The sequence below is a fragment of the Panthera pardus genome, unplaced genomic scaffold (genome assembly GCF_024362965.1).
Source record: "Panthera pardus isolate Hobbes unplaced genomic scaffold, ASM2436296v1 HiC_scaffold_3, whole genome shotgun sequence".
In the NCBI taxonomy this organism is placed as follows: Eukaryota; Metazoa; Chordata; class Mammalia; order Carnivora; family Felidae; genus Panthera; species Panthera pardus.
Genome location: NW_026526876.1, coordinates 10,728,825 through 10,756,242, shown reverse-complemented (window position 1 = coordinate 10,756,242; position 27,418 = coordinate 10,728,825). Strand labels below are relative to the sequence as shown.

Genomic DNA, 27,418 nt, shown 5'->3' with positions numbered 1-27,418 from the left:
GCGACTCTGGCCAGACCAGAAACCATCCAGCTGACCTTTAGACTCATGAGCTATAATAAATGTTTATTGTTTTAAGCTACTGAGCATTGGGATGGATGTTACACAGCAATAGCTAACCAATACACCTGGGCATCTAAGCAACATTTCCCCAACTCTGGGCTCTTCAAAGAAATTAAAGAATTGCCTTTTTTTTTTTTTTATCACCCTAGGTTTATACAGCTTTTAAGCAAGAGAAAAGAACTCAACTGTATGTAAAAAGGAAATGTCGTTTTACGATAACATAGGACTCTCCAAGGCCTCACCTAACTTTCTCCATTTTGCTATTTTAAGATTGTTGAAGGGGCACCTGGGTGGCTCAGTCCGTTGAGCGTCCGACTTCAGCTCAGGTCATGATCTCACAGTCCGTGAGTTCAAGCCCCACTTTGGGCTCTGTGCTGACTGCTCGGAGCCTGGAGCCTGCTTCGGATTCTGTGTCTCCCTCTCTCTCTGCCCCTTCCCCGCTCTCTCTCTCAGAAATAAATAAACATCGAAAAGAGAAAAAAAAAAGATTGGGGCACCTGGGTGGCTCAGTCGGTTAAGCATCCAACTTCGACTCAGATCATGATCCCACTGTCCCCAGGTTCAAGCCACACATCAGGCTCTGTGCTGACAGCTCAGAGCCTGGAGCCTGTTTCGGATTCTATGTCTCTCTCTCTCTCTCTCTCTCTCTCCCCCTCCCCCACTGGTGCTCTGTCTCTCTCTCTCTCTCTCTCAAAAATAAACAAGTTTTAACAATTAAAATATAAAGTTTGCTGAAAATCAGGCAATATGAAATACATATGGCTTCACGAAACAATATACTGTGAAATTCTAGGATAGGCGAAACCAATCAATAGAGAAAAAAAAGCAGATCATAAATATTAGCACCTGGAGATAAAGGAAGCAGGCTCGGGGCGTAAGGAAACTTCGGGCTGATGGAAAATAGGATGACGGTTGCCCAAAAAATTCAAAATAGAATGACCACGTGATCCGTCAGTGTCACCTCTGGGCATATACCCAAAGGAAATGAAAACAGAGCACGAAAGAGATAGCCGCACCCCCATATTCACTGCAGCATCCGTCACAATAACCAAGATATGGAAACAACCTGCATGTTCATCAACGGATGAACGGATAGAGATGTGGTGTAGATAATACAACGGAACCGTGTTCAGCCGTGAGAAGGAAGGGAAGTCTACCGTTTGCAACAGTAGGGATAGACCTTGGGGGCGTTCCGCCAAAGTGAAATGAACCAGAGAAAAGGCAGATACCGCATGGTACCGTTTATATGTGGAATCAAAAAACAAAAAGAGAAGGTCAAATTCATAGAAACAGAGAGTAGGCTGGTGGGGCTGGGGAGTGGGGTGGTTGGTAGGGAGAGGTTGGGTAAAGGGTACAAAGTTGTAGCTACGGGATGACTAAGGTCTGAGGATCTCACGGTCGCTAGTCGTGAACGCTATCGTATAATTGGGATTTACGGAGAGAGTGGGATTCGCGTGTTCTCGCACGCATGCACACGCGCGCGCGCGCGCGATGGATCCACGAGGGGATTAACCACATGGGGGACCCTTTCACAGTGTATACGAATATCAAATCGCAATGATGCACACCTCAAACACCTTGCAATTTGGTGGGTCGATTATACCTCAGTAAAGCTGAAATGAAAACAAACGCACAAACACCTGAAGGAAGTCTAGATGGTCTTTTGAACACCAAGGAGGGTAACATTCAAAATGGTGGCAGCGACCCAAACTCCCAGGGCTCAGTCCTGTCCCACGGGGTCCCATCGGGGGTCTCAGGGGAAGGCCCCCTCCCACTCCCTGCAGCTTGGTGGCCGGGTGGCCCGCGGGCAGCGCTCGGCCACCGCGCTAGCCGGCCACGCCCAGGCGGGCCTCGCACACCCAGCGGTAGGGTCTCTGGCAGACATCATCGTTCCAGCCGTCGGGGTGAAAGTGGGCACAGTCCTCGCCCCCGCCCAGCCCGTGCCCATGCCAGTCGTCCGGCTGGCCCGGCCTCCAGTTCCTGCGGAGAGAGGACAATGGCCAGAGGGCCCAGAACCCGGGCTCGGGGACAAGGGACTGAGGGTCAGACCCCGGAGGGGCAGGGGCTGAAGGGGGCAGAGGGGCACAGAAAGCCAGGCCGCACTCACTTGAAGTTGGTCGCATAGTCCGTCCCATCCACCCATTTCCAGGCTCCTTCGGCATCACTGAGGCCCATCCAGACGTGTAAGGAGCCTATATGTTCCTGCACAAAGTTCTGGGGCGACAGAAGGGCAAGGGTGACTTCTCTCCAGCCCAGCCTGCTCCCTGGACTCGCAGTTCTGAACTTGACGTGTCCATTCAGCCCGTTGGGGGACACTGGGGACGGTTACCCCGATGCCCCCGGCCAGTGAAACTGCTGGGAGTGGCTCGGCGGGTGACAGAGCTCAACCAAGCCCCCTCGGGGATTCCGACAGCCCGGCCGAGGTGGAGAACCGCTGCCCTCAAGGGGACCCGGGCACTGGGGCGCTCACCTCCTCCTCCCTGGAGTTGACGACCACCAGGTGCGCGTTCTCCAGCCGGCAGTGCTTCTCGGCCTCCGGCCAGGTCTCCCCGGAGCGCGAGAACCAGTAGCAGCTGCCCTCGAACTCCAGCCAGTTGACCGGGCAGCAGGTACTTTGAGAGCCTGAGGGGCGGGGGACGGGGAGGGTCTGAGATGCCACCCAGGGGTGGGGGTGGGGGGACGAGCAGGAAATGGGGCGCAGCACCCCCAGGCCCCTCACCGTTGCTCTTGAGAGCGGCCACCTGGCAGGTCAGGGTTCTCAGGTCCTTGGCCAGCTGCTGGACTCGAGCGAGGGTATCGGAATGATCTGGGACACACACACAGGTGGGCAGCGGGGGCAGCGCCTGGGGGGGCTCAGCGAGCCCCCGGAAGCCAGGCGTCCCCGCGCGGGCCAGCCTAGGGACCTCTGCGCCCTGTCCCGCGTGCGCGCCACGCCCCGGTGACGGGGACAGGGCCCCCACCTGCTTGCAGCTGCCGCTGGTCCTTCTCCAGCTTGCTCTCCAGGGCGAACACCTTGTCGTTCAGGCTGCGGGCTGCAGGGCAGGGGGTCAGCACCGAGGCCGCCCCCCCCCACCCCCACCCCTCCCCCCGGGGGGCCGCGGCTTCTCACCTGCTTGCAGCTCCCGCTTGTGATTTTCCACCTCAGCTTTCAGAGACGTTGTCGTTTCTTGCAAACTGCCGCCTGGGGGACACGTGGTGGGGGGGGGGGGACTCGGTGCTCGGGACCCCCTCCCCCACCCCCCACCCCCGCCCCCACGGAGCCCCTTCCGGGTCCCAGGCTCACCCTGGGCGTTCAGGGCCTGGAGCTCGGCCTCGGTGCTTGAGGTGAAGTTGCTGAAAGTGGCTCCCAGGGTCACCAGGTCCCTCTGACACTTGGAATCTGATGGGGAGGGGACAAAGCATGCTGGGATTTATCAGGCCCTCTGTGAGCCGGCAGCCAGCGGGCTCACCGCGCGCCGTCTCCTCACATGACCCAACCCAGAGGGACGGGCCCTATCCGTATCCGGTGTCCCGGTCTGGAGGGGTTAGGCCACTGGGCTACTCAGCCAACCGCACCAAGTGACAGAGCCAGCGGCCACCCTACCCGCCGCCACCCCCACCCCACCCCCATGAGCTCTCTCCTCCCTGCCCACTCCGCTCCCCTCACTCTGGGATCCGATCACACAGATGCCAACCAGCAGGAGGAGGCTGATGCCCAGGGAGAGCAGGAAGGGCCGGGGGCCAGAGCAGAGCCGCTGCAGGTGGTGGAGAGGCGGAGGCGGCCCTGCGAGGGGAGAGGGCGTCAGGGCGGGACAGGGAGGAGGAGAGGGCCCAGGGACCAGTCAGGGATGAGGGCTGTCGCGGGTAATGCTGGGAGGCTGAGGCAGGACATGAGGGGCGGGGTGCGCCCAGGCCTCTGACCCCTCGGGGACCAGCCCAAGCCCTCAGCCACCTGGGACCCTCGCGCCTCCGTGGGGACGCACGGACACAAGGACCCACAGATGGAGGGGGACGGTGATGGGCAAGACGCTATCAGAGTTGGGGGAGGGGCAGAAGGACCCAGAGAGAGCTGGAGACCCGCCAGGCTCACAGGTGGGTTTCCTTCTGAACCCAAATACTCTTCCCTCCATGCCAACCCTCACGGCCTCTTCCAGAGCAGAGGGACCCCAGGCCCCCTGTGGCCCTCTCTGTCCCTGTCTTCACACTGGGGTCCCCAGAGGCTGGGGCCGGACCCCCTCGGGATGGGGGCCCCCCTGCAGCCCACACACGTTAGGGGTGAGCGTATGACAGCAGAAACCCTCTACCCCTGAAGAGTGTATTGAAGGAGGGAACATTTCCCCATCCCTCTTACCGTTTCTAGACCCCTGGCTTTGCTTCTCTGTCTCCGAGTGCTGGAACTTTTCATACTGCATAGACATGCTTGGACCAACGCTGGGGCTACTGGGGCTGAAAGGGAAGCAGGGCCGGGGGGCCAGGCTGAGGCAGGAGCTGGGGCGAAGCGGGGAGGCTGGGACTCGGTGGGAGCCCAGGTCAGGCCCAGAGTCCAAGGAAGAGGTGAACTCAGGTTGAGGGCGCGCCCAGGGTCGGAGAGAGGCTTGGGCCTGGTTCTGGGTTTGTGGGCGAGGTTGGACGTGGGGTCGGGACTGGGGGTCGGGCGGGGTGGCGTTGAGCTGGGGATTGAAGGAGGTAAAGTAGGAGGTAAATGCAGTACTGGCTGGGACTGGGGCCGACGCCGGGCTGGCACCGAGGGGCACGTCCTGCCGGCTGGGGTCGGGGATGTGGCTGAGCCTACGCCTGGTGCTGAAGCTGGAAACAGAGTCGGGGTCAACTTTGGGAAGGGGCTGGTGTTAAGATTCCAGTTGCTTCTGAGGTCCAAGCTGGGGCTGGGGCTTAAGGGGAAGCTGGGGTTAATACCGCGGTTAGGGCCGCGGCCGGGGTCGGGGCTGGAACGGGGCTGAGTCTGTGCCTGAGATTCGGCCCCCCCATACTTCAAGCCCAACCCAGCGAAGGGAACAGAGTGTAAAACCTCCCCTCGGCCACTGAATCCCCAAGCTGTCCCTTACCATTTCTTGGTCTCCCCTAAGTGCCAGGCTGGTTACCTGCGTCTGGAACTCCTTGCGCAGCAATGCCCAGAGTTGGAAAACACGAAATCCTGGAGATTCCGAGTGGGGGTCACCTACGCGACCAGAGTCCTGCCGGTGTCTGTGTGCCAAAGCCCACGAGGCTCTAAGCTGGAATCTCCCGTTTCCCCGACTGGAGTGGGGAAGGGATCGGAGGGCTTGCGCGAGGAAGGGGCTGGATACGGGGCAGGTCCGCTCTCCTCCTCTTCTGGGGTGTATCTACTCCCTGTCCCCTCCTCTTAAGCCCCCCTGACTTCCTCATTTTTACCATTCGGGAGAAGGGAGCCAGACCAGAAGGTCCAAAGGCCAGTGTGTCGGTTCTCCTCGCCCACACCCCCTTTCGCTTCCTTCATCTAAAGTTCCCAGAACCCGTCTCCATCAGTGCGCAGCTGGGTCCAGAGGAGCGCATCTCTGGTCTTGCTCAATCTCACCAAGTCCCGGCACATGAGCTTCCCCTGGGGCGCCCCGCCCACCCCCCCCCAGGGAGGGAAGAAGACACGGCAGAGTGGGGTTTCCTGGCTGCAAAGGGAGGAAGGAGGCAGGAAAGGGAAATTTTACCGAGCATCGAATCTGTAACAGGGGATTGTGCCGGAGGCATGCCAGACATTAACCGTTCCGATCCCACAAGAATCTTGGGGAGGAGCTTTGGATGGCGGACTGAGGCTCCGAGCCGGGCCGTGGGCTTCCCAAGTTCATGGGTGTGCTGAGTGCAAGGGGCCAGAATTCCAGACCACCCTGGCCTGGCCATCTTCAAGAGAGGGAACTGGATTGAATCCCATCACCTGTAAATCTCATTGCCACACACAGTGTGAATTCACACTCACAGTCTTTTCTTTTTCTTTTCCTTCCTTTTATTTGCTTAATGTTTATTTATTTTTGAGAGAGAGCGCGAGCAAGTGGGGGAGGGGCAGAGAGAGAGGGAGACACAGAATCCGAAGCAGGCTCCAGGCTCCGAGCTGTCGGCACAGAGCCCTACTCCGGGCTTGAACTCACAGACCGTGAGATCGTGACCTGAGCCGAAGTCAGACACTTAGTCGACCGAGCCACCCAGGCGCCCCGAGATAGGGTCAATTTTTATTAAGGCCATCAAGAGTAGGGTGTCAAGAAAGGCCTTACTGGGAAGGTGATATATGATCAATGGTCTCCAGGAGGTGAGGGAGCAAGTTATGAGGAGCCCCAGGAGGAACAGGGCTCCAAACGGAAGGCACAGCAGGTGCAAAGTGTGGAAGAATGTCTAGGGTGTACAAGGATTCTCCATTCGCCAGACATTTTATGGAGACATGAGCTAGAGAGAAGAGGAGTAGATGAGTCACAGAGGGAGAAGGGAGGCCGCCAATTCATTAGGGCACTTAGGCTATTGTTAAGTGTTTTTATTCCAAGTTGGAGGGGCAGACTTTGGAGGGGTCGGAGCAGAGGAGGGAATGACCCGACTTGTATGTTAACTCGCACGTGTGACACCTGTGTTGTGAATCCCACGAAACGAGACAAGAGCGGAAACGGAGCGTTGTGCTGGGAGGCGGTGAGAAGGGTTCTGATCCTGGACAGGCTGCGAAGGTAGAGTTAACAGGATTCTGCTGATAAATTTCGTGTGGGTTTCACACACACACACAAAAGTAGTTCTCCTTCCAGGCCCCAAAATAAAGTACACTTAGAGCATTTCCCATAAATTGCTGAGTCCTGAGGAAAAACCGCTTTATCCCTGACTTTTGCAAAGCCGACGCCTAAAGATATGTGATGACCTTTTGCAAATGCGTTCATCGTGTGGGAACAGTGCTTTGTTGTCATCATGAGCAGGTTAGAAGCTTGTTAACACTGGTGACGGTGCAGCTTTCCTCCCAATCCCTCCCGAGGTTCTGTTCCCTGAGCCCGTCCTCCCAAAGGCCGATCCCTTCCTGACTTCTTCGCAAGTTGCCCTCTTTTCTTTCCTAAATGCTTCTGCCTCTGAGGCCTTCGGAGGCTTCTGCCTTCTTGACCATCATAGCTTCCGTCTTCCACCGCTTTCTCCCTGCTGCCTCTCCCAGCACCTCAGCTGGCCAGGATTTCTTTATTTTTTTTATTTTCTTTTAACGTTTATTTATTTTTGAGACCCAGAGAGACAGAGCATGAACGGGGGCGGGGCCGAGAGAGGGGGAGACACAGAATCGGAAGCAGGCTCCAGGCTCTGAGCCGTCAGCCCAGAGCCCGACGCGGGGCTCGAACTCATGGACCGCGAGATCGTGACCCGAGCCGAAGTCGGACGCTTAACCGACTGAGCCACCCAGGCGCCCCATCAAAAGACATAAACTTTTAAAAAAGAGAGGAGAGAGAGAGAGAGCAAGACTGGAACTTAGAAGAAAAATGGGTCTTGAGGGTTTTCGCACACCACGTCCTTCTGTTTAACGGCCCGTTAAATGACTCCCCTGGTGATGCCTTTTTGAGCTGCGGATCCTTCGACTGGATTAACGATGCTGAAGTGAACAGGCTCGTAATGCCTGTTGGTGCTAAGAAGCGAAGACTGCTCTTGGCTAGATTTCTAGAAGTAAAACGGGCAGAAACGTCGTTATCAGTCCACCTTTTCCCTACCGTGTAGAGGGATATTCATTTATCCACACCTTCACCTACAAACCTGTCAGTTCTCGCCAATGTGATGTTCAAGAAACAAATACCTTCTCTGTTGTTTCAGCGATGGCTTAACTGACTACTGGCTTGGGAGAAACAAAGCTTTGTCTTGCTGAGGTTCAGAAACTGTCAGAAGCTCTTGTATTTACTTAAAGTTTTTTTTTTTAATGTTTATTTTTGAGAGAGAGACAGAGACAGAATATGAGCAGGGGGTGGCAGAGAGAGAGGGAGACACAGAATCCGAACCGGGTTCCAGGCTCTGAGCTGTCAGCACAGAGTCCGACACGGGGCTCGAACCCACAAACTGTGGGATGGTAACCTGAGCCGAAGTCGGACGCTCAACCGACTGGGCCACCCAGGTGCTCCTTTTCAAGGAAAGTTTTTAAGCAAATTCATTTAAAATTGCATCTACAGGGATGAACAATAAGCACACTTCAAGAAAATTACTATTTTCCACATTGGCAATGAATTACGACTTCCCACGTTATCTAAATATTTCTCACAGGGGCACCCAGGAGGCTCAGTCGGTTAAGTGTCTGACTCTTGGTTTCCCCTCAGGTCATGATCTCACGGTTCGTGGGTTCGAGCCCCATGTCTGGCTCCGCGATGACAGTGTGGAGCCTGCTTGGGATTCTCTCTCTCTCTCTCTCTCTCTCTTTCCCCCTCTCTCTCTGCCCTCCCACACTCTCTCTCTCTCAAAAATAAATAACAAATACATAAAATAAATATAAATAAATAAGTAAAACCTTATGAGACCCATCCTGAAGGAACTCAGGGCTTAGGCTTTTATTCTTCTATGTGAACGCTAACATTATTTTATCCTACCCTTCCCCCCCCCCACACACACACACAGTGTTGGTATTCAGGTCAAAACCACGATATGTGTTTCTGTAATCGGCCTAATGGGCATTTATAGACCGCTCCACTCAACAGTGGCAGAAGACGCATCGTTCAAGTGCACGTGGGACTGCCCCCAAGACAGACCGTGTCGCACAACAAACTTTATAACACATGTAAGCAAATTGAAATTTTACATCTGTCCTCGATAATAATGGAATTAAGCCAGAAAACAATTAGATGGAAAACCAAAAAAGATAATTATAAAAATCTCCCAACCCTCAAAATTATGCAACACATTTCTCAATAATCCATGGGTCAAAGAGAGAGTCTCAAGAAAAATTAGAAACAATTTTAAACTGAACTGCAATGAAAATACAACAGATCAGGGGCGCCTGGGTGGCTCAGTGGTTAAACGTCCGACTTCGGCTCAGGTCATGATCTCAAGGTTCATGGGTTCGAGCCCCGCGTCGGGCTCTGTGCCGACAGTTCGGAGCCTGGAGCCTGTTTCGGATTCTGTGTCTCCCTCTCTCTCTCTCCCCTTCCCCTGCTCATGTTCTGTCTCTCTCTCTCTCTCTCAAAAATAAATAAGCATTAAAAAAAATTTTTAACAAACAAAAAAACTAGCAGCAAATGAGATAGAAAGGAGTCTCCTCAACCTGTAAAAGGGCATCAACACCAAGACCTCATTTCGTTGTTATCAGATAGACTCTCCTGGATTTATCCTTCCTTTACATTCAGCTCTAAGACCAGTCTAACTCCAGGTCACAAAAGCCCAGCCCAGACCAGAGCGAAGCCTCATGCAGCCCGACTCGGGACTCGCAGGCACGGGGCTTCAGCAGACATTGCCGAGGCTTTGCTCGGATCCCTTCCGGATCCCTTCCCTCTCATTCTTCACGGGCGGCACCTGTGTCTCTTGGTCAGAAGCCTGCCCTCAAGCTGCCCGAACACAGTTTCGGAACCCACAGTGGGATGTACCTTGGGATTCCCATTCTCGCCAACCCCAGGCAGAACCCGACCCAATGGCCGTTGGGTGCAAGAGTAGAAGGGCTCCGGGTCCCTTGTTCCTGACTGGGGAAAGCTGTGCCGGGACAGGACCGGTTGTTGGGACTGTGCTCAAGATCACCTAGTCACACTTCCTAACGAGTCACTTTCCAAAGAATCTCAGTCTCTGGCACACCCTTGCATAACTTCCTCCCCCTCCTCCTCCTGCACCCCCATCCCCCTATCTGTTTTCCTGGGAACACTTTCTCATAAATCACTTTCATAAAGATCCGTATCACAGGACCTGCCACCGGAGAATCTAGGACAGGAGTCATGGGCTGTTCTGTTCTTCCTTCCCCTTTCTTTCCTCTACTCCTCACTGAGCGTCAAGGGTTGGGCGAAGGAGGGAGGAATTCAAGGAAGAGGCCCGCGATCTGGTGCCGTTGTGGCTGGCAGTCAGGACGCTCTTTACAGCAGGCCTCCAACAGTGGCCTTCCATGGGATCTGTTGGTGGTGCCTCTGAGACTCTTATGGGACCCTCTGTACCATAGGAGCCCCTCCCAAGGACAACAAATTCTCCGGCTACCCTCTGATGGCCACCATCAGCTCTTGCCCCAGTGGCCACCATTGGCTCTTGCCCAATGGCCACCATCAGCTCCTGCCCCAATGGCCACCATCGGCTCTTGCCCCAATGACCACCATCAGCTCTTGCCCCAGTGGCTACCATTGGCTCTTGCCCAATGGCCACCATCAGCTCCTGCCCCAATGGCCACCATCGGCTCTTGCCCCAATGACCACCATCAGCTCTTGCCCCAATGGCCACCATTGGCTCTTGCCCAATAGCCACCATCAGCTCTTGCCCCAATGGCCAACTATCCTAGATTTCAGCCATACACACACGGTCTCCTTCAGCCTCACTCTGCCACAAAGTGCTCTTGGGCAGGGTCCTTCCTGGATGGCTCAAGCCTGGCATCCCTGGGGTCCACCAGGCTCACATTTTCCATGACATTCTCACCTTGACAGATGACCAAGTGCGGCAGGACCCACTGATGCACGGGGCAGCTTTAGCCCCGGTTCTCTGCCTTCAGACGTCTCCTGTCAAGGACAAGTCTCTGTCTCCACGAGTGCCCTCAAAAATCCTGAAGACACATCCACGGCCGCCCCTAAAGTTCTTCTTGCCCCTGTCAAATAGCAGTCCACGGCCGTCCCCACAGCGTCTGCGGCTTACCTACCATCTGGCCCGGTAGTGACATGCCTGTCGTCCCCCCTTCGCAGACACCCCCGTCTCTACTGTGGCTCCCTTTGGACTCCAGCATCTGGCCAGTGGGTTGCAGGGAAGCATCCCCTTCCTCCATATGGAGGAAAAAAAAAGACTTGAATCTCCTGCCACATCTAAGAATGCCCTTGAAATGAACTCCTCAACTCCCTCGTCCCCTCTTACAGAGGCAGGGAGGGATGGTGGTGGCCTATTTTGGCACCTCTTGGTAAATCCTGCCTACGTGCATCCAGCTCCCCTGGTTTTTAAAGGCACGGCCATTATCCACAATCGTTCTCGGCTTTGGGAATCCAGCCAAACTTCTATAAAAACAGGAAAAGTGTCGTTTAATCTCTCTCATGTGGCCCCGTCACTCTTCTCACTTCCTGAATCGGGCTTTGCCAAGATTTGATTGATCACATGAGAGTTTTTGTAAACAGATTTTTGCTAAGAGGGTAGAAAGACAGACTACAGGCTTGGAGAAGATATTCGCAGACCACACACCAAACAGAAGATGAGTGTCTAGAATATGTGAAGAATCTTCCAAGCCCCACTCGGGGGAGAGATGACTAACGTAGGCTTTAATGTTTCACACCTCCGTGCTCATGTATCGCTTTGCCCTCAGAAGGTGCTCAGACAGACTGGGCTGAAAGAAATCATTCAATCCCCCCTAATACTGTCCAAGTTCTTCAAGTAAATTCACTCAACTATAATTACACACGGATATGTATACTGTACGTGCAAAAAAAGAATTCTTGGGGCATCTGGGTGGCTCAGTCGGTTAAGGGTCCAACCCTTTGATTTTGGCTGAGGTCATGATGTCTTTCTTGGTTGTGAGTTCGAGCCCCACATCGAGCTTCATGCTGAGTGTGGAGCCAGCTTGGGATCCTCTCTCCCTCAAAAAAACGTTTCTTTAATGTTGATTTATTTTGAGAGAGAGAGAGAGAAAACGCAAGTGGGGGAAGGGCAGAGAGAGAGGGGGAGAGAGTGCCAGGCAGGTTCTGCACAGTCAGCATGGAGCCCAACACGGGTGCCTGGTCCCACCAACTTTCAGATAATGACCTGTACCGAAATCAAGAGTTGGACAGACTGAGCCAGTAAATTGTTTTAATTAAAAAAATTTTTTTTAAGTTTATTTATTTTGAAAGAGAGAGAGAGAGAGAGAGAGAGCAGGGGAGGGTCAGAGAGAGAGATGGAGAGAGAAAGAATCCCAAGCAGGCTCCCTGCCATCAGCACAGAGCCCCACGTGGGGCTCGAACCCACAAATCACGAAATCGTGACCCAAACCAAAATCCAGAGTCGGGCACTTAGCTGACTGAGCTACCCAGGCGCCCCCTGCAAAAAAAAAAAAAAAATTTTTTAAAGCATTCTCAAAATCCAACAGTAGAATAAACCAATTAGAAAATGGGCAAAAAACACACAGACGTTTCTCCGAAGAGGACATACACATAGAAAACAAGCACAGGAGATGTGCGACGTACCATTGGCCATCAGCGAAATGCAAAGTAAAAGCACAGTAATATACGGGGCACCTGGGGGGCTCAGTCGGTTCAGGGTCCAACTTCGGCTCGGGTCATGAGCTCGCAGTTCGTGAGTTTGAGCCCCACGTCGGGCACAGAAATTACTTTAAAAAATAAAATCCAAGAGTAAGTATTTAAAAGCATGTCTCCTTTTGGCATGGATTAAGGTCTTCCTTTGATAGCTTGCTGTGACAAAATTATTTCTAAAAGCACAGTGGAAGCTACTTTCATTTTTACGTATTATTATTATTATTATTATTATTATTATAGGAAGCAATTGGCTCCCACTGTTTTGTTCATCTCTCAGAAAGACAGTTTTACTTTATCAAATGTTCTGCTCACAACCGTGCACTCCACTCAGATTTCCTCTCCCCTCCGGTGAGTCCTTCCAACAACACAAGGGAACAGAAAATTATGCTTAGTGGAATTTTCTTTTTATTCTTCTCTTACATTTTTTTTCACCTTCCCTTTGATACAAAGGTACCTTTGATGCAACTGATGAGCCAAGGTTGATACTTTTTTTTTTTAAAGAAATCTCAGTGGACTCAGGAGCGCCTGGGTGGCTCGGTCGGTTGAGCATTTAGTTCTTGGTTTCGGCCTGGGTCATGATCCCAGGGTCATGGGATCGAGCCCCTTGTCAGGCTCTGTGCTAGCATGGAGCTTGCTTAAGATTCTCTCTCTCTCTCTCTCTCTCTCTCTCGCCCAGAAAACTCGCCGGATGAGCAGGACAGCAGGACGTCCCAAGGTGACTGCACTGCCCCAGATCCAGTGACACCGAGGCCCCCAGCCTGGCGGGCGGGCAGGCGGCCCCGGGAGGCACAGAGCGGACTGACAAGGAACCTCCGGCGCCCTGAGCTCCAGGACCCCACCAGGCCCCTTACGAGGGCCCCCAGTGGCCCCGGCAACGTCTTCCCAGGATCGGAAACTTTTGTAAGTTGTGCAAACAGAAGTTATTCTCACTACAATCAGTGAGGGTGACCAGTGTCTCTCTCCCCTGCCACTTCCCCCCCTTCACACTGTCCTCTGTGCCAGGGGGCTGGGGACGCCTGGGTGGTTCAGGCGAAGCATCCGACTCTTGATTTCCGGTCAGGTCACGATCCCAGGGTGGTGGGATCGAGCCACACATCAGACTCCACAGTGAGTGTGGAACCTGCCTGGGATTCTCTCTCTCACTGCCCCTTCCCTGCCAGCTCTCTCTCTCTCTCTCTCTCTCTCTCTCTCTGTCTTTCTCTCTCTCAAAATAAATAAATAAACATTGGAAAAAAAAGAATTAGGCTGGAAATACATTTGACTTGAGCGGGACGGCCACGGCCACGTGGTTTGCAGTCACTTCGTGGATCCGTGTGGCTTTCAGGGGTCCTTCAGCCACGGGCTGTGCAGACGCACCGGGGGGAGACACTGAGGTGGGAGGCGAAATGCGCCCTGAAGCTCTTGACATCGGTGATAAAGAGTAAACCACAACAACCTGTCCCTTCTCCTTGTGGAAAGACACCTTGCCACGTCTTTGCCACGCGTACGAGTACACAGTGAGTACTCAGGGGGGAAAAAAGCGTAGGGAACATGAATTTTATTTTTTTAATAGTTTTTATTTTTATTTTTTTGTAAAAGCTTATTTATCTATTTTGAGAGAGAGCGGGGCTCGATCTCACACATCGTGAGATCATGACCTGAGCCGAAGTCGGACGCTTAACCGACAGAGCCACCCAGGCGCCCCTACGAAAATGAATTTTAGAGGTAAGTTGGGAATATTATTACAAATATCATATCCTTTTTCAGGATTTTGTGGTGTTTATGGCAGCTTTCAGCTTTTTAGAGTTGTGGGGAGGAGGGTTCTAACTTAAGTAAATATTCATAATGTTATTCTTTTTTAAGTTTTACTTATCTATTTTGATAGAAAGAGAATGAGAGAGTGTGTGTGAGCAGGGGAGGGGCAGAGAGGGAGGGAGAGAGAATCCCGAGCAGGCTCCACGCTGTCAGCACAGAGCCCGATTTGGGGCTCGATCTCACAAACCTTGAGATCACGGCCTGAGCCGATCTCAAGAGTCAGATGCTTAACCGACCGGGCCACCCAGGCGCCCCTCATAGTGTTATTTTTTTAAGGAAGGCTCCTCAAAACTGTGTATGCTCCGGGCCCCATAAATCTTGGCTTCACCCACGTGGCTCTAGGAAAACCCAGACACTGGTTATGTGACCTGTCACCACGTGCAGAAAATTATATCCGGGCTTTTTCCAGTCAAGGATGATTTCGTAACAGGTTCAAAGAACGCGAAGAAAATTCTTAAGCGAAATAATTATTAACTTCAGAAGAAACAGCAGTTGTGCAAGAGAGGAACCGTAACCAGATCACGCGGCGTGGCTCAGCAGGTACCAGGTTGGAGGCAGGCGTAACTGATGCAGATCCTGAATTGGGATTTCAGTGAAAATTGGTCGGACGCCTGGGTGGCTCAGTCGGTTAAGCATCGGACCGTTTTGTTTTTTTTTAATTTACATCCAAGTTAGCATAGAGCGCAATAATGATCTCAGGACTAGATTCCTGTGACTCATCCCCTACGTATAACACCCAGTGCCCGTCCCAACAGGTGCCCTCCTTAATGCCCCTCCCCCATTTAGCCCACCCCCCCCCCAGCCCCTCCAGCAACCCTCAGTTTTTTCTCCGTATTTAAGAGTCTCTTATGTTTTGTCCCCCTCCCTGTTTTTATACTACTTTTGCTTCCCTTCCCTTATGTTCATCCGTCTTGTATCTTAAATTCCACATATCAGTGAAGTCCCATGATATTCGTCTTTCTCTGACTGATTTCACTTAGCATAAAGCATCGTAGCATAAAGCAGAAGATCTCAGCTCAGGTCACGATCTTGTGGTTCGAGAGTTTGAGCCCCGAGTCGGGCTCTGTGTTGACAGCTCGGCTCAGAGCCTGGAGCCCGCTTTGGATTCTGTCTCCCTCTCTCTCTGCCCCTACCCCATTCAGGTTCTGCCTCTCTCTCAAAAATAAATGAGCATTAAAAATTTTTTTTAAAAAGAAAATTAGGAAATGGAGAAAGCATGGGGTCAGAAGCAGCAATTGCTTGAAATATTGCGGGTGAAAATATGGGGCGCCTGGGTGACTCAGTCAGTTGAGCGTCAGACTTCAGCTCTGGTCATCATCTCACAGTTCATGGGTTCGAGCCCCGCGTCGGGCTCCGTGCTGTCAGCACAGAGCCCGCTTCAGATCCTCTGCCCCTCCCCTGCTCACGCTCTCTCTCAAAAATAAATAAAAACATTAAAAAATAAATATTATAGGTGAACACAAAAATGGCCACTGGTCCAGCACAGAGAATGGCCAGATCCCCCAGGGCACATCCATGCTTGGGAACTCTCGATGCCAGATTCCACGAGGCAGAACTTGTCAGGGAGCAGGCGAGACTGGGTGCACGGCCACAAAATCAAAAGAAGCCAGAGCGAAATGCCACGTTGCACCCAGGCACGAATGCAGGAAACCCCCTGACGGGAAACCTGGCTCGGGTCATGTTATGCGTCCACTTGACCGGACCCCAGGGTGCCAGTCAGACACCATCGTGGGTGTGTCTGTGCTCGGGGATAGGGTGAACACTGGAATTGGTAGAGCAGGTCGGGCTAAGCCCCCGGCTAGAATAAACAGTGGGCCCTCCCCGGAGGAAGAGAACCTTCTCCCTGCCTGACCCCCTTCTCCCTGCACCATCAGCTGGCACGGGAAGGGAACATCCACTCTTCCCGGGTCGTGAGCTCGCCGCCTTCACCTGGAACCCCACCATGGGCTGTCCTGGGTGCCCGGGCTGTGGATTCACACTGGAATTGTCACCACTGGCTCTCCGGGGGGTCCGGCTCGCCTGCACACCCGCAGGACCCGAGACTCGTCAACCTCCATAATCGCACGAGCCAAATCCTTATAACAAATCTCTTTAATAAGTGATACACACACATACATCCACATCCGACTGGTTCTTTGGAGAGCCCTGACTAATCCTCTGGGCACGATGGTTAACTCTGGGAGAAGACGGGGGAGTGAGGGGCCTCCCTGTGTGTGTGTGTGTGAGAGAGAGAGAGAGAGAGGCAGAAAGAGAGAGAGAAACACTTTTTACTAAGACCATATATTATTTTAGTAAAAATAAAACAGCCAATTGTTTAAAGGCCCTCTTAATATCGCCTTCAGGATGATCTTGGAAGGGTGAAGTTCAGGCACCGTGGAAGCGGCCAGTGACACCCTGCGCTGGGGAAATGTCTAGATCTGTTACGGTCCAGAGAGGAGCGGTCGCAGTGGACACAGGGCACAGAGGCTTCCCGACCTGCCTCCCCTTAGAGAGTATTTTCCACGGGCCCCCAGGCAGCTGGGCCACAGCTCCCGGGCTGGCGGGGGGGGGGGGGGGGGGACTGTTCCCCAAAACCTCTTCTGCAGGAGACCCCCCCCTACTGCCAAGGATTTGGGGGGTGGAGGGCGCTGTTTCCAGGGGCTGCGTCCCGCTGAGCGGCTCTGCTCCAAGCCCCCCTCCCCTCCCTGACCCATGTCCCTTGGGATGGGGCCCCCACGAGCAGCTGGCTCGGACTGAACCTGTCTCTTCCGGACCCCCCACCCCTTCTTTGCTCCCCACCTCTCCCAGCTCCCAACGACCAGTCCACACAGTTTCAAGTCGTTTCTTCTTCCCCTATTGAGCGGCCTGAGAATCATAATCGTGACGGTGACTTGCTGTAGGAGGCGGGACCTCAGCATCTCCAGGGCGGTGATGCCCCCCCCCCCCACCCGCTCCGCCCCTCCCCAGGCCTCTATTTTTCCTTTCTTCAAAATCCTCCGGTGAGCTGGGGGGCGGGGCAGGGGGCGGGGCTTCTAACCCGTGATGTTCTGCCTCATCTCGCACACCCAGCGCTGCACCTGCTGGCAGAAATTGTCATTCCAGCGGCCATTGGAGCGGACTTCCGCGCAGTCTTCGCCTCCTCCCACCTCGTGGCCCTGCCAGTCGTCTGGCTGAGTGGCGGCCCAGTTCCTAGGAAGGCAGGCTAGAGCTCAGGCTTTGACCCTTACCTACCCCTGCAGCCCTCACCGCCTCCCCCTCAGCCCCCAGCTCAGGAAAAGCACATCCCGAGGAGAGGAGGGGGCCAGGGAGCACACGCTGCAGCCTTGGAGGTTGGGAACCTGGGAGCGGGAGGCCTGGGGACTTTGGTCCCCGAGGGAAGGGTGGGAGTGGCTGGCCCCAGGCCAGACGAAGGAGGACGAGGGGGGAGCCACTTACTTGTAGCCATGATTATAGTCTGTGCCATCCACCCACTTCCACGAGCCATCGCTGTCCGTGAGACCTATCCAGGCATCAAAGGGGTTTATGTGCTGTGAAATGAACTTCTGGAAAACAGGTGGTGTGACAAGTAAGGGAGATGATTCATTTCCAGAAGCACCAACTAAAAGCTGGGCTATCTGGTTAACAGGAGTGTCCGGCCTATTGGAAATCTGCACGGACCTCCCCACCCCCACAGTGGGGTCCCAAACCCTTAGACACCTCACTTCCTATCCTAGTTCTCCCACCCTCCCGCCAGCCTCCGTTTGGCGGGATTCTTTTTCAAAGGCTTTGCAATGAGCACGCGCCACCGAACCGACGTCTCTGCGTCGCCCCAGGGAACGTCCGCTTGTTCTAATCAGACTAGTTTTGCCTCCCGTGGGCGGGCCCGGACCACGTCGGCGTAAGGCTGTACCCTCTGTAGCACGCAGCCAATGAGGAAGCAGGGGAGGGACTTCAGCTAGGAGATAAATCGTCTGCTGTAACCGCTCGGAGTGCGCCTGTCCGGCAGACGCCCGCTCTTGTAGGAACGTTGATTACAGACTCGCTTCACTGCGCTCGGAGTCTCCGCGTCGCCGCTTAGATTGGGGCAGCGGGCTGGCGTCTCACAAGCGGGGAGGAAGGTTCTAGTCCCTGGGACCTCCATTCAGGCATAGCTGTGACTCCTTGAGTCTCCTCCAGCTCGATCTGAAGCACCAGCTCTCAGCACAACTATTCCTGTCTTTCCTTCTGTAACTGGAGTTATTATTTGGTGGACGTTGGCTGGGCTAAACGTCGTGCTAAGTGCTTTACGAAGATTCTCTTATCTGATCCTTACAAAGTCTCTAAATTGGGCGTCCTGGTGATTCACACTTCACATAAACGAGATTAATGAACTTGAGGTAGCTGCAGAGCTCAGGAAGTCCAGTGCCCAGGGGTGGGGAGGTGGGGGGGGGGGATGGGGGGGTGGGACCTCCGCCCCCTGACCTGACGCCCATTTCATTCCCAGCTCACAGTTGCTACCCCGACTCGAGCCCTTTCCTTGTCTCCTACCCGTGAGCTCTGACTCTGGGAATTCTGATTCTGGCCCCTGCCCCTGCTGCCCCCATGGACCCCAACACCCATTCAGGATCTCAGTCTCAGGGGAACCCAGGTGGCTCAGTTGGCTAAGTATCCAACTTCGGCTCAGGTCATGATCGCACAGTCTGTGGGTTCGAGCCCCTTGTCAGGCTCTGTGCTGACAGCTCGGAGCCTGGAGCCTGCTTCGGATTCTGTGTCTCCCTCTCTCTCTGACCCTCCCCTGCTCGCACTCTGACTCTCTCTCCGTCAAAAAAATAAATAAACATTAAAAGAAATTTTAACAGAATTTTGGGGTGTGAGACCAAGGTCACTATTTTTTAAACTCCTCCCGTGTAAAGTCTGGCATTATACATCCGAGGCTGAGAATCACCAATTTAAAACAGAGACTCCAAAAGCATGGACAGAGGCAGGTGAAGCAAATGCAAGGAAGAAGAAAGGAAGGACCATCTACTTTTATCCACATGCCAGGCCTGAAAGCAGACCCTGACAGTCACGCCGTCACAAGGGCAGTCAGCCAGGGCCACCGCAAAGCTGGGGCCATCACGAACTTACTGTGGGTCAGAGCACAGAGCACAGAGATCTCAGGCTGACCCACGTGAAACGGGCATTTTTTTTTTTCAAGTCAAAAGTGCTTGCACATGGGCAGTTTCAACCTGATCGGCAAAGCGAAATATGTTTGTAATTATTCTACCGTATAAATACATATATACACTGATAAATTTGATATATTAATATATATAAATTTGATACATTGGCATATTGATATAATATGTTGATATCTTTATATATGTTGATATATAAACATACATAGCTGACATATTGATCGATGTCGATATGTTTGATATATTGATATCTTTATATATGTTGATATATAAACATACATAGCTGACATATTGATCGATGTCGATATGTTTGATATATTGATATCTTTATATATGTTGATATATAAATATATATATTTGATATATTGATCAATGTCTATACGTTTGATATATTGGCATATTGATATCTTTATATATGTTCGTATATAAATATATATATTTGCTATGTTGATCAATGTCTATATGTTTGATATATTGGCATATTGATATCTTTATATATGTTCATATATAAATATATATATTTGATATAGATTTATATTATCAAATTTAATATATTATCATTATATTATTATATATTATCATTATATTAATATATATTAATATATTAATAATAAAAAATATATACGATAATTTATATTATCAAATTTATATATATATTATCAATATATTGATAAATATATATTCAATATACATATTCAGTAAATATATTCTGGCAATATGTCGAGTTGAAAACACTGGCTAAGGAGGTGAGCGAATCTGAATTCTGGCTCTGTCCTGCATTAGGGGCAAATCACTTGACCCCCCCTTTTTCTTAGTCCCCTCATCTCTCCCTCCCTCAAAGGGGGGTCCGAGCGCCGGCCCCACAGGGTCGTGAGGATTACAGGTGAACGCATGAAAACTCCTCGCACGCAGCAAAGACTCAATGACCGATCCCAGTCTCATCCCCCTTTTCAGAAAATCGCCGCCGCCCCCCCCCCCCCCCCTTCTAATGGCTTGGTCCTCCCCTGGAAACACGTGTTCGCGGCTGTGGCTGGTGGCAGCGGTGGGCAGGGGAGACCTGAAGCGCTTTGGAGGGACCCAGGAACCCTGCCCACTCTGTCCCTTTCAGCCCATGACCGACCCCACCCCAAGGCCAGCAAGAAGGGCCCCGGCGTCCACACTGCGCCGTCGGAGCACCTGTGCCCGAGCTCCTGGCGCTAACGTCCCACCTCTTAGAATCAGTGGCCACTTCGCCATGAACTTCCCGGCGCTCGGCCACACCTCTGCTTCTGGACGCTTCCTTTGGTTAGAAAATAATACTAAAGCAGCCTGCCCAGCCCCCCGGGCATACCCTGGGCCGCGCTCACCTGCTCCTCCCTGGAGTTGACGACCACCAGGTGCGCGTTCTCCAGCCGGCAGTGCTTCTCGGCCTCCGGCCAGGTCTTCCCGGAGCGCGAGAACCAGTAGCAGCTGCCCTCGAACTCCAGCCAGTTGACTGGGCAGCATTCTGTGCCTGAGGGGCCGGGGGCGCGGGGAGATGAGCCCCGGCAGGAGGGCACAGGCGCCCCGGGACGGGGGACCCCGTGCCCGGGCCCTACCGTTGCTCCGGAAGAAGGCCATCTGACACGTCAGGATGCGCAGATCCACGGGGAAGTGCTTCAGATGAAGGAGCAGGGTGGCGTGATCTAGGGCACCGGGCGACGGGCACGGTGGGCATCGCGTGGCGGGCAGTGCCGGCGCCAACCCCCCGGGACCCCACGCGGGACTCCGCGCGCTCACGCACACACGCTGCGCGCGCACCCACGCGACGCCCCACTCGCACGCGCGCACACCCCCCCGGGGAGGGTCTCTGACCTGCTTCCAGGTCCTTCTGCTGTTTCTCCAGCTTGGCCTCCAGAGAGGTCAGCAGGTCACTGGCATTGCCCCCTGAAAAGGAGGACGGCTCAGGCATTCCCGCCCCCCCCTCCCCCGCCCCGCCTCCACCCTGCGTCCCGGCCCCTGGCCTCCCCGCCTCCACCCCGTCCCCACAGAGGCTTTCTAAGCCTAAGCAGGGTCCCCACGTTCCCAAAACAGACCCCCCACTTCATTAGCAGGGCCTGCCGGCATGACCCCTCACCACTTAGCCCCCGCCTCGCAGGGTCTTCCTCACCCGCTGGCCTCGCAGCTTCTGTTCCCTCCACCCGGCACTAACCCCCATCCTCTGCACCTGCCTGATCATCCTTCCGGGTCCCTCCGCCCAGGGATCCCGTCCCTGGAAGCCTGGGGGCCCCCTACCCCCAGCACCCCAAACACGCCCCCCTCCTGCTCCCCCCGGGGAGGCGCCCCCTCACCATGCGAGCTGAGAGCGCCCATCTCCGTGAAGACGCCGGAGGAGAAGTGGCTGAAGTTCTCTTTCAGGATCCGCAGCTCCTCTTGAAGCTGGGCTCCTTGTCGGGGGCGGGGGACAGAAGGGACAGGGCAAAGTGGAGCGGGCTGTGTCCCCAAGGACAGCCCCTCCCCGCCCCGGCCCCGCCCGGCCCCCGCGACCCTCACTCTGGGACCCGATGACGCAGACGGCCACCAGCAGCAGGACGTTGAGGCCCAGGATGAGCAGACTGAGGCGGAGCCTGGAGCATAGACGCTGCAGCAGCCACGGCGGGCGAGGAGGGGGCCCTGGCGGAGAAGGGGCGTCAGAGGGAAGGGCCTGGGGCGCAGGAGGCCTAGCGCACGGTGGGGGCGCCGGGGGAGCGGAGCCCCGGTGGCCGGGAGGAGAGTGGGTGGGGGTAGCCGGGGAGGGAGTCACTGGGCTTTGACCCCAGGGCTCAGGCCCTGCACACACGCATCCGCACGCTCACCCCACGTGCACACGTGCCGCCGCAGGTGCACGGGGCGCGCGGTGTTCACGTCATCCGTGGGCAAAGCCCCGCTCTCGGACCCGGGGACCCGGAGGCCCGCCTCCGTGTTCTTGCAACGCGCGCCTGGGCCGCTCGGACACGTCCCGCACCCGAAGAAGGGCCCCCGCCCCCCCTCAGTCCAGGTCATTCCACCGCAGACCGCGCCCTCCCAGCCCCTTGTCCGTTTCCTGCTGCACTCGACCCCCCCCACCCCAGTCCCTCCCTCCGCTGTGAACTCTCCCCCGTAGCCTCAGTCACTTCACAGAAACTAGGACCCCCACACACGGGCACACACATTTCTCAGTTCACCCTTGCACTCGTTGCACCCTGACTGCTGCCCATTCGCTGTTGCCCCCAGCGCAGCCCGATCCCGTCTGGCCCCCGCCACCCTCGCTTTGGGACCCGATCGCGCGGCCGGGCGCCCGCAGCGGGACGTGCAGGCCCAGGGTGAGCACACACTCTCATTAGCACACATTCTCGCACACTCTGTCACAAACGCGCCCCAGCTTCACAGGCACTGAGCTGGCTTCGCCCCGCCCAGCGTCCCCTGGCCTGGGACAGCGCTGTCCTCCAGGCCGAAGCCCCGCTCAGGCACCTTCACCTGCAACAACACTTCTTTGCCTCACACCCCACTTTCCTCTGTCCCCATCGCCATGATACCTTGACACCCCTGCACCCTGGAGGGGTGGGGGGGGGAGGTCAGCCAGAGGCCCGGAGGCTTCCTCCCCAGTCTCCCTCCTGCCACCATCCCGAAGTGGACACTCCCTGTGAGTGACCAGCCAGAAATCCTGAGATCCTGACTCCAATGACTGTCACCTCCTCCCCTTCCCACTCGGGACTCCATCCTGAGCCAGGGAGGCCACGTCTCCACACTCCACTGTGAACACAGCCTCCCCTGTGCCCGACACCCTCCCCCTCACGCCCTCCTGATGCCCGGGGCGTCTCTCCATCCAGAAGCTGTCCCTGACCCGCAGTCTTCCCCAGCCAGGTAGGTTCCCGGGGCTGAGTCCGGCCGCTCTCTCCAGCCCCGTCCGCTGCTCAGGCCCCCGTCCTGCTTCCCAGCCTGACCTAGGACCCATAGACCCCAATCCTGGGCGAGGGCGGCAACCCGTCCCCACACCCCCGCTCAAATCAGACCGCCCGCGGCCGACACGGACAAGTCTTGGTGCCTCAACGTTCTCGTGCCCGCTTCTGTGAGGGACCCCAAATCGCCAGACTCACAGAAGTCTAAGACGACGGTTGCCGGGGTCCAAGGAAATGGGGAGTCGCTGTTCGACGGGTACAAAGTTGCGCTTATGCAAGACGAGTAAGATCCGGACATCTGCCGTACAGCTCCGTGCCCGTAGCTAACAGCACGCTGTCGTGCCCTGAGCCGCTGGCTAAGAGGGTAGGACTCGGATTCAAGGTTCTTACCACATAAGAAACATGGAGGTCAGAAGACGAGCCACCTGACTGGATGGTTCTGAGAACACAATGAGGTCAAATATAAAAGGTGCTGCCCAGGCAAGTTTCAAGGTAAAAGCGAAGGTCTGCCAGGGGCGCCTGGGTGGCTCAGTCGGTTAAGCATCCGACTTCGGCTCGGGTGGGGATCTCACAGTTCGTGAGTTCGAGCCCCGCGTCTGTATCTGTGCTGACGGCTCGGAGCCTGGAGCCTGCTTCGGATTATGCGTCTCCCTCTCTCTCTGCCCCTCCCTTGCTTGCACTCTGTTTCTCTCTCTCAAAAATAAATAAACATTAAAAAAAAAAAAAAAAAGCAAGGGTCTGCCAGACGTGGAAAAACAGAGGCTATATTCACCCACCCCGCCAGAAACAACCAAGACATAAATCAGCCACCTCTCTCAAGACACTTGAACCTCAGGCAACAAAGGGCAAGGGTCCGGGGAGACGGGAAAAATGATATGGGCCCCAGTGGTCACCCGCCTGCTTCTAGGAGACAGTTTTCAGGCCTTGGGCAGGGAGGGGAAATCCCAGCAGGGCCCGGCGGACTCTCCGAGCTGAGGAAGCGAGAGTTTGGGGAGACCACAAGGGCAGAGTTCAGACAGGAGAGAGATGCCCAGAGAATTCTGGTCTGCGGAGGGCTGCACACTGATCAACACGTGCATGTCAGGAAAACTACCCAAGGCCAGGCAAGATAAAACCAACCTGGAAGGGCAAAGGAACCCTGTGTGGCACTCATACAGGACTGGGAATGGTACCTTGGGAGGGCTCCAGACCCGCCTGACAAATCATAAAAGTGGGGACGCCTGGCTGTCTCCGCTGGAAGAGCACGTGACTCTTGGTCTGAGTCATGAGTTCAAGCCCTGAGTTGGGTGTAGAGATTACTAAAGAAAAAAATTAAATAAACTTAAAAAAATAAGGTAACAAATTTTCTTTTCAAAAATTCATAAAAGCAAAACCCAAAAGGATCAGATCGACTCCAAGTTGCTTAACTGCACCCCAGAACAAAGCTCAAGAATATTCAGAGGAATATAACTATATCTAGCACACAACACAGTAAAGTTCACAATGTCTAGCCTGCACTCAAAGATTACCAGACAAAGAGGCAGGAAAACACAACTCATGTTGAGGAGGTTCATAAATCTATCAACACCAAGCCAGAGGCACCTGTGTGGCTCAGTCAGTCACTCACACATGACTCTTGATTTTGGTTCAGGTCATGATCTCATGGTTCATGGGTTCAAGCCCCATATTGGGCTCTGCACTGACAGCTAGGAGCCTGCTTGGGATTCTCTCTCTCCCTCTCTCTCTCTCTCTCTCTCTCTCTGCCCCTCCCTCGTTCAGGTGGTCTCTCTATCTCTCTCAAAGTAAATAAATAAACCTAAAAAAAAATCCAGAATGGATGCAGACATTAGAATTAGCAGACAAGGGCATTAAAACAGATATTGTAAAAATATTCTAGATTCTTAAAAATGTAACTACAGGGGCACCTGGGGGCTCAGTCAGTTAAGCATCTGACTCCGGCTCAGGTCATGATCTCACAGTTTGTGAGTTCGAGCCCAGCGTCGGGCTCGGTGCTGACAGCTCGGAGCCTGGAGCCTGCTTCGGATTCTGTGTCTCCCTCTCTCTCTGCCCCTCCCCCACAAGTACTCTGTCTCTTTCTCTCTCAAAAATAAGTAAATATTAAAAATTTTTTAATAATAAAAAATGTAAGTACACATCAAAGAAGATACTTAAAAAGTCCCACCACTGTGAAAGGGACAGAGGCCTCGGGGAGACAGAGAAATCGGCAGCTGGGGGAAAGGGAGCAAAGCCCGGGAAGCTGGGTGCTCACCTGCGTGGAAAGGGTCTTCTCTCCTGGGGTTGTGCCCATGACGGCCTGGCCCCTCCCCTCCACCCGGCTGGTGGTCGTTTCCCTCGGAGTCCAGCTGCTGGATGTTTTGAAAGTCCTTGGCCATGCTGGGTGCAGGGCTGGAGCCTGGGCGGTTGAGGCTCCTCTGAGGACTGGGGCTGAGTTCGGGCTGAAGCTTGAGCTAAGATGTGAATTCGGGCAGAGGCCGATGGGGGGGTGGGCGGAGGACCCGAGCACATCGAGGCTACCGTCTGGGTTCGGTCTAAGGTTGGAGGGGAGTTTGGGGCTGAAATGCAGCTGGGTCTCGTCCCTTCTCAGGACACTGCTTGGGCCGGGACCCGGCCAGGAACCCTCCTTCCCTGCTTTCATGGACCAAACCCCCCTCTTCCACCAGCCCCCACGGTCCCTGCGCTAGGGTCTCCTCCATACCAAACATCCCCAGTCCCACCTGCCCCTGACTTTGGTTACCTGTCAGGGGTATGGAGGGCTGACGCCCGAGTCCCTCGGGCAGCCCGGCCCCAGGGCGAGGAGGGGCTAGACCCCGGAAAAGTGGGCCAGGTGGTACCAGGAGGGCTGGCCCAGGCGAGGGCCCCGAGTCCGTGTGTCTGAGTGTCCAAGTGGTTCTAACCTGGCCTCTCTTGTCCCTGGGACTTTGGACAGTAAACAGAAGTGGAAACAGGGTTGGAACTCAGGCAAAGTGTCGTGGGGGCGGGGGACACGACTGTCTCTATTCTTCCCAGAGAAAGGGGTCTCCTGGCCTGTCCCCCTCACCCCCGCACGCCGGTCACCTCGCGCCTCGCTGCACCGTTCGGGAGGGGTGCGGGCCAGGAGGGGGCTGGGGCTCAGTTCACTGTTTCCCCTCTGCCCCTCCCCCCTTCCACGCCCTGCCCCTGAATTTCCCAGAATTGTTGGTGTCTCCAAATATGCCCGGGCCCGGATCAGAGGCGCCAGTTCCCTGTTCTTGCCCAACGTGCGGGCTCAGCACCAGGCCCCCCAGCTCTGGGCTGACTCACCTCACTCTCCTGGGAATAAAGCCCCTCAGGACCAGCTTCGCCCTCCTGTGCTGAATGGGTCCCAAGGCGGCCCCCCAGGGCTGGCACTTCTGTGGCCCCCACCTCCCAGGGGAGGGAATGGGGCCTCGGGAAGATGAAGGGACCTTCCCTGGGCAGGCAGAGAGAAGCAGCCCAGCGTAAAAGAGGGGAGAAGTCAGGGGCTCCCCGGGGGCTCAGCCGGTTAAGCGTCTTGATCTCAGCTCAGGTCATGATCTCACAGTTCGTGCGTTCGAGCCCCGCCTCGGGCTCTGTGCTGATGGCGGGGAAACGGCTTGGGGTTCTGTCTCTCCTTCTCTCTGCCGCTCACCGGTTTATTCCTCTCTCTCTGTCTCTCAAGGTAAATAAATAAACTTAAAAGAAAAAAAATAAGAGGGGAAAAGTCACCGGAGCTCACCATAGCTTGAGAAAGAAAACAGCTTTCGTCCCTGATTTTGTGACCCTCACCAAACGCCTGCTGGCCGAGGACAGAGTTTCTCTGATGCAGCTAAGTCCTTGAGCTGAAAAGGTATCAGGGGCCTGTGTTTTCCGGCGGGAACTTGCAGACGCACGGGACAGCCACACATTCTGACCTCCTGCCTTCCTGCCAGGTCCCCAAGGCAGTGGTGGCTGCTTTGGTTTTGTGACCATATCCCTCAGTCAGACACACGCACCCCCCCACACACACATACACTGTGCCTTCACTTTGTTCTGATGCCCCAGCACCTGCCGCATAGCAGGTGCTTGACGAGTATTTGCTGAAGAAACGAGCGGATGAAGGAATGAATTGGTACATGCGTTGTGGACGCGACGGTTTCCTACAACAGTGCTCACCTCGCTCCCCGCATCCTACTTCGTGACCAGCTACGCGAACTTTCCCGGTCGGCTCACGGGCCACGCCCCCAGGCTTGGAAATCAGGGCTGGGAGGCCCCAGTCTGGGCAAGGAGGTGGTTTCAG

The 27,418-nt window shown here is 54.7% G+C and overlaps 2 protein-coding genes and 1 long non-coding RNA gene across 6 annotated transcripts; all 3 read right to left on the bottom strand.

Moving 5' to 3' along the window:
- Nucleotides 1-1,701: 1,701 nt before the first annotated feature.
- Nucleotides 1,702-5,570, bottom strand: LOC109245987 (C-type lectin domain family 10 member A-like). Of its 3 annotated transcripts, none has more exons than XM_053892855.1 (11): nucleotides 5,428-5,570; nucleotides 5,139-5,241; nucleotides 4,391-4,485; nucleotides 3,707-3,823; nucleotides 3,344-3,439; nucleotides 3,170-3,241; nucleotides 3,021-3,092; nucleotides 2,780-2,866; nucleotides 2,531-2,682; nucleotides 2,168-2,274; nucleotides 1,702-2,040 (listed from the first exon to the last, which is right to left on the bottom strand). In XM_053892855.1, exons 3-11 carry the CDS (start codon nucleotides 4,455-4,457, stop codon nucleotides 1,887-1,889), a joined length of 924 nt encoding a protein of 307 aa, XP_053748830.1. In that variant the 5' UTR covers nucleotides 4,458-4,485; nucleotides 5,139-5,241; nucleotides 5,428-5,570; the 3' UTR covers nucleotides 1,702-1,886. The 3 variants fall into 3 exon arrangements, with proteins under 3 accessions (XP_053748830.1, XP_053748831.1, XP_053748832.1); XM_053892856.1 differs by lacking the exon at nucleotides 5,428-5,570 and adding an exon at nucleotides 4,751-4,845 and having other exon boundaries at nucleotides 5,139-5,387; XM_053892857.1 differs by lacking the exon at nucleotides 5,428-5,570 and adding an exon at nucleotides 4,751-4,839 and having other exon boundaries at nucleotides 5,139-5,387.
- A 1,889-nt stretch (nucleotides 5,571-7,459) lies between these two features.
- LOC109245986 (uncharacterized) lies at nucleotides 7,460-11,944 on the bottom strand. The gene is made up of 3 exons (XR_002071172.2): nucleotides 11,020-11,944; nucleotides 10,811-10,927; nucleotides 7,460-7,671 (listed from the first exon to the last, which is right to left on the bottom strand). It is a non-coding gene; the product is annotated as an uncharacterized LOC109245986 (long non-coding RNA).
- A 4,306-nt stretch (nucleotides 11,945-16,250) lies between these two features.
- LOC109245983 (asialoglycoprotein receptor 2) lies at nucleotides 16,251-26,016 on the bottom strand. 2 transcript variants are annotated; one of them, XM_019413659.2, is made up of 9 exons: nucleotides 25,901-26,016; nucleotides 25,415-25,613; nucleotides 21,803-21,922; nucleotides 21,601-21,696; nucleotides 21,125-21,196; nucleotides 20,869-20,955; nucleotides 20,638-20,783; nucleotides 17,592-17,698; nucleotides 16,251-17,345 (listed from the first exon to the last, which is right to left on the bottom strand). In XM_019413659.2, exons 2-9 carry the CDS (start codon nucleotides 25,536-25,538, stop codon nucleotides 17,189-17,191), a joined length of 909 nt encoding a protein of 302 aa, XP_019269204.1. In that variant the 5' UTR covers nucleotides 25,539-25,613; nucleotides 25,901-26,016; the 3' UTR covers nucleotides 16,251-17,188. The 2 variants fall into 2 exon arrangements, with proteins under 2 accessions (XP_019269204.1, XP_019269207.2); XM_019413662.2 differs by lacking the exons at nucleotides 25,415-25,613; nucleotides 25,901-26,016 and adding an exon at nucleotides 23,365-23,533.
- Nucleotides 26,017-27,418: the final 1,402 nt, after the last annotated feature.